Source organism: Molothrus aeneus, chromosome 29 (genome assembly GCF_037042795.1).
Source record: "Molothrus aeneus isolate 106 chromosome 29, BPBGC_Maene_1.0, whole genome shotgun sequence".
NCBI lineage: Eukaryota > Metazoa > Chordata > Aves > Passeriformes > Icteridae > Molothrus > Molothrus aeneus.
Genome location: NC_089674.1, coordinates 3578240 through 3583455, shown reverse-complemented (window position 1 = coordinate 3583455; position 5216 = coordinate 3578240). Strand labels below are relative to the sequence as shown.

The 5216-nt window shown below is 62.8% G+C and overlaps 1 protein-coding gene across 2 annotated transcripts; it reads left to right on the top strand.

The window, feature by feature from the left end:
* REEP4 (receptor accessory protein 4) lies at nucleotides 1-4314 on the top strand. 2 transcript variants are annotated; one of them, XM_066567349.1, is made up of 8 exons: nucleotides 1-32; nucleotides 1233-1305; nucleotides 1884-1960; nucleotides 2063-2183; nucleotides 2958-3071; nucleotides 3149-3322; nucleotides 3389-3511; nucleotides 3600-4314. In XM_066567349.1, exons 1-8 carry the CDS (start codon nucleotides 1-3, stop codon nucleotides 3663-3665), a joined length of 780 nt encoding a protein of 259 aa, XP_066423446.1. In that variant the 3' UTR covers nucleotides 3666-4314. The 2 variants fall into 2 exon arrangements, with proteins under 2 accessions (XP_066423446.1, XP_066423447.1); XM_066567350.1 differs by lacking the exons at nucleotides 3149-3322; nucleotides 3389-3511.
* The last annotated feature ends 902 nt before the right edge of the window (nucleotides 4315-5216 follow it).

The following is a 5216-nucleotide window of genomic DNA, read 5'->3' as shown; positions in this document are numbered from 1 at the left end:
ATGGTGTCCTGGATCCTCAGCCGGGTGATTGAGTGAGTGGGGTCCGGGCGGTGTAACGGGAGGGCGGAGGGGGGCGGGGGGGGTCAAAGGGATCCCCCATTCCCGGCCCCCCATTCCCGGTCCCTCATTCCCCCCGTTCATTAACGGGGATCCCCGTGCTGGGCCCGCAGCGGGGACTCCTCGGAGAGGCCCCCGGCGGGGTGACCCCAAATTTCCCTATGGGGGTAACCAACACCGCCCCCCCAACCATGCCACCCCCCAAAATGGGTCCCTGAGCTGCTGCTGGGCCTTCCTGCCCGGCCTGGGCAGGGTGGGCACGGCTGGGGTGCCCTGCACCGTCCATGGGTGGGGGTCCCCTGAAGAGGCCCTGCCCCAACCGGGGGGGTCCCTGCTCTGAGTGTGCCCCCATTTCCTGACGGGGTCTCTGCTCTGAGGGTTCTCCTGTTTCCTGGCCGGGTCTCTGTTGTGAGAGTCCCCCCATTCCCTGGCGGGGTCTCTGCTCAGGGGGTCCCCCCATTTCCTGGCGAGGTCTGCTCAGAGGGTCCCTGCCCAGAGACCCCCCCGCCATTTCCTGACGGAGTCTCTGCTCTGAGGGTTCCTCCGTTTCCTAGCGGGGTCTTTGCCCACAGGGTTCCCCCATTTCCTGGCAGGGTCCCTGCTCTGAGGATGCCCCCATTCCCTGGCAGGATCCCTGCCCAGAGGGTGCCCCCCATTTCCCCATTCCCTGGCGGGGTCCCTGCTGAGAGGATCCCCCCATTTCTTGGTGGGGTCCCTGCTCAGAGGGTCCCTGCCCACAGGGTTCCCCCATTTCCTGACGGGGTCCCTGCTCTGAGGATGCCCCATTCCCTGGCAGGATCCCTGCCCAGAGGGTCCCCCCATTTCCCAATTCCCTGGCAGGAATTTCCCAGAGCAGGGCCACCAGGTGGGTGTTTGGGCTGCTGGCACCTCCCTCAGCCCCGGCACCGAGCCTGGCACCGGGGACGGAGCCCGCGGGGCGCAGCCCGGGCCCTGCCCTGCCCGGACAGGTCGGGCCGGTCCCGGGGCCCTGGGAGCTGCACGGTGCTCATGGCCGAGCCTCCCCGGAGCCTCCCGGGCCGCTGTCCCGGGCTCGGCTCGGTGCTGGAGGGGCTCCAGGCCGGGCTGCAGCGCCGGGCCCGGCGGCTCTGCTGGGCCGGGCTGCTGCTGCTCTATGCGGGCTGGCCGAGCTGCCTCACCCCCGCCCTGCGCTACAGGCTGCTCTTCGGGATGCTCTACCCGGCCTACGCCTCCTACAAGGCTGTGAAGACGAAAAACATCCGGGAATACGTGAGTCAAGTGCTTGGGGAGCCCTTTTCCTTGGGCTCCTGTCCCCCCTTTTCTTGGGGCTCCTGTCCCCTCTTTTCCTGGGGTTCCAGGGCTCCAATCCCCCTGCCTTTTCCTTGGGGCTCTCATCACCCCCCTTTTCCTTGGGGCTCCAGTCCCCCCCTTTCTGGGGCTCCAATCCCCCTTTCCAGTCCCCACTTACCATTTCTGGGGTTCACCCCTCCTTTTCCCAGGCTCCAAGTCCCCCCTTTTCCCCAGACTCCAGTGTCCCATTTCCAGAGTTCAGCCACCCTTTCCCAGGGCTCCAGTACCCTCTCCTTTTCTGGGCCTCCATTCCCCCCCTTTCCAGGCTCCAGTCCCCCCTTTCCAGGCTCCAGTCCCCCCTTTTCCCTGAGCTCCAGTCTCCTTTTCCCAGGCTCCAGTGGCCCTTTCTGGGGTTCAGCCCCTTTTCCCAGTCTCCAGTCCCTCTTTCCAGTCTCCAGTTCCTCTTTCTGGGCCCCAGCCCCTCTTTCTCAGTCTCCAGTGCCCCTTTCTGGGCTCCAGCCCCCAGTGTCCCTGATGTGCTCCCTGTGGCTCCCCAGGTCCGATGGATGATGTACTGGATCGTCTTCGCTCTCTTCATGACCACAGAGACCTTCACCGACCTCCTCATCTCCTGGTGAGCCTGGGGAGGGACTCTGCCTGTCCCCAAACCCCCCCAGATGTTGGAGGGGACCATGAGGTGCCTTTGGACCCCCCCATCACCTGCCTTTTTGCCCAGGCTCCCCTTCTACTACGAGGTGAAGATGGCTTTTGTCATCTGGCTGCTGTCCCCGTACACGCGGGGGGCCAGCCTGCTCTACCGCCGCTTCGTGCACCCCACGCTGGCCCGCAGGGAGAAGGTAAAACCCCAAAATCCGGGGGTTCTGGGGGTCCCCCTGCCCAGCCTGGGGGGGGTCAGCCCCTCCTCGAGTTGAGGTGGTGGCAGCCCGGGGATGTGGCATTGCTCCAGGTCGTGGGAGGTGATAATGCACAGGGATGTGGCGTGCACTGGGGGGTGACAATGCTCAGGGAACACTCCAGGTGATGGCATTGCCCTGAGAGGTGACCATGCTCAGGGACATGGTGATGAACTGGGGGGTGACAATGCTCAGGGGACTCAGGGAATGCCCCAGGTCATGGCATTGCCCTGGGAGGTGACAATGCCCTGGGAGGTGACAGTGCTCAGAGACATGGCATTGCCCTGGGAGGGGACAATGCCCTGGGACATGGTGATGCCCTGGAAGGTGGCAGTGCCCTGGGACATGGTGATGCACTGGGAGGTGGCAGTGCCCTGGGACATGGTGATGCACTGGGGGGTGACAGTGCCTAGGGACATGGGGATGCCCTGGAAGTGACAGTGTCCTGGGAGGTGACAATGCTGAGGGACATGGTGATGCCCTGGGAGATGACAATGCTCAGGGAATGCTTCAGGACATGGCATTGCCCTGGGAGGGGACAGTGCCCTGGGACACGGGGATGCACTGGGAAGTGACAATGCCCAGGGAGGTGACAATACCCAGTGACACGGGGATGCCCTGGGAAGTGACAATGCCCAGGGACCTGGCCATGCCCCAGAGGTGGCAGTGCCCAGGCCACCACCCTGCCCTGCCAGCACGTCCCCGTTTGTCTCTCAGGACATCGACGCGTTCCTGGTGCGCGCCCGTGAGCGCGGCTACGAGACCGCGCTGAGCTTTGGCAAGAGGGGCCTCAACCTGGCGGCCACCGCCGCTGTCCAGGCAGCCACCAAGGTACCCAGCAGGGTGACAGGGAGGGTGACATGCCCTGGGCTGGGGTCTGATCTGTCCTCTCCGTGTCCCCCGTGCAGAGCCAGGGCGCGCTGGCCGGGCGGCTCCGCAGCTTCAGCATGCACGACCTGCGCTCCCTGCCCGAGCAGGCCCCCGTGCACTTCCAGGACCCGCTGTACCTGGAGGAGCAGGGGAGCCTCCAGCAGCCCTTGGGTGAGCAGCTGAGGGGTCACAGAGAGGGGGGACCCAGCAAAGCCCACGGTGGCCGTGCTGGAGGTGGCACGTCCCCTCTGTCCCCAGGCCTCCGCTATGAGAGCGAGTCGGACGAGGAGGAGCTGTGGTCGGACTCGCAGGTGTCCCCCTCGGTGTCCCCATGCCGGGGTGCCAGACCCCTGTCCCGCTGGCAAAGCCTGAGAACCCTGAGGAAGAACCCAGGAAAAGAGGTGACCTGGGAGGGGGACACACACTGGGGATGTGGGGCTGTGTCAGGGGGTCCTGACTGTCCTTGTCCCTGTCCCTTTCCCTGCCCAGGGCTCTTGCCGACTCCTGCGCAGCCGGACCAGGAGGAGAGCGGCTCTGTCAGAGCAGGAGAGCTGAAAATGCCAGGAAACTGCCAGGAGGCTGGAGAGGAATTTGCTGCTGCGGCACCAGGAGGGACCTGTGGCTCCTGGCACCCCCTGGGGAGGCTCCTTGTGTTCCCTGGGGAGGCTCCTGCACCCCTGGGGAGGCTCCTTGTGTTCCCTGGGGAGGCTCCTTGTGTTCCCAGGGTGGCTCCTGGCACGCCCTGGGGAGGCTCCTGCACCCCTGAGGAGGCTCCTTGTGTCCCCAGGGTGGCTCCTGAACCCCTAGGGAAGCTCCTGCACCCCTGGGGAGGCTCCTGCACCCCTGGGGAGGCTCCTTGTGTCCCCAGGGTGGCTCCTGCACCCCTGGGATCCTCACACTGTAAATCCCTTCCCCGTGGCCCCTGGAGGAGGGGGGAGCAGCTCATCCCCAGACCCCCCAGCTCGGTGCTGGCGCCTCTCCTGTGGGGTCTGGCCCCTCCTTTTCCCCCATGCCATGAACACTACGGGCTCCCCCCTCCCTCCTCCTGCCATGGTGCCTTATTCACCACATTCCCGTTCCCCTGGGAGCCAGGAGTGGATGTGCCTTGTCCCTCTGAAGCCAAAGCCCTGCCTGGGGCCCCCCCAGACACAGACTGACACCCCCATACTTGAGCCCAGAGCGCTGGGCAGCGCACAGCTTTTAACATTCCCCTCTCCCAAAAAGAGGGTTTTGTACCTGGAAAAATAAATGCTCGTTTCAGACTTTGGGAAGCAGGAGTTGTCCCCAGTGCTGTCCCCTTCCGCAGGAAGCATCCTGAGATTGGTTTTTCTCTTTGAGGAAGCTCTGGAATCCATCTGAGACTCCTCCAGGGCCTCTCCCTGAGTGTTTCCATCCATGTTCCAGAATCCCAGCTACAGTCCCAGACTCTTCCAGGGAAGTTTCCTGAGATTTTTTTCCTTTGGAGGAAGCTGTACCCTCAGGGATCCCTCCAGGCATGTCCCAGAGCCTTTCCCCATATTTCAGGTTCCAGAGTCCCAGATAGCACCCCCTGACTCTTCCAGGGAAGCTTCCTGAGATTTTTTCCTTTTGAGGAACTGTACCCTCAAGGATCCATCCAAGATCCCTCCAGACATCTCCCAGAGCCTTTCCCTCACATTTCATATTCCAGAGTCCCCCACAGCACACCCAAGCACTCCTCCAAGAAAGTTTCCTGAGATTTTTTTTTCCTTTGGAGGAAGCTGTACCCTCAGGGATCCATCCAAGATCCCTCCAGGCATCTCCCAGAGCCTTTCCCCACATTTCAGCTTCCAGAATCCCCCATAGCACCCCCCAACTCCTCCAAGAAAGTTTCCTGAGATTTTTTTTTCCTTTGGAGGAAGCTGTACCCTCAGGGATCCATCCAAGACTCTTTCCAGGCATCTCCCTGAGCCTTTCCCCCACATTTCAGGTTCCAGAATCCCCAATAGCATCCCCTGAATCCTCCAGGGAAGCTGCCTGAGATTTTTTTTCCTTTTGAGGAACTGTACTCTCAGGTATCCATCCAAGATCCCTCCAGGCATCTCCCAGAGCCTTTCTCCATATTTCAGGTTCCAGAATCCCTGACAG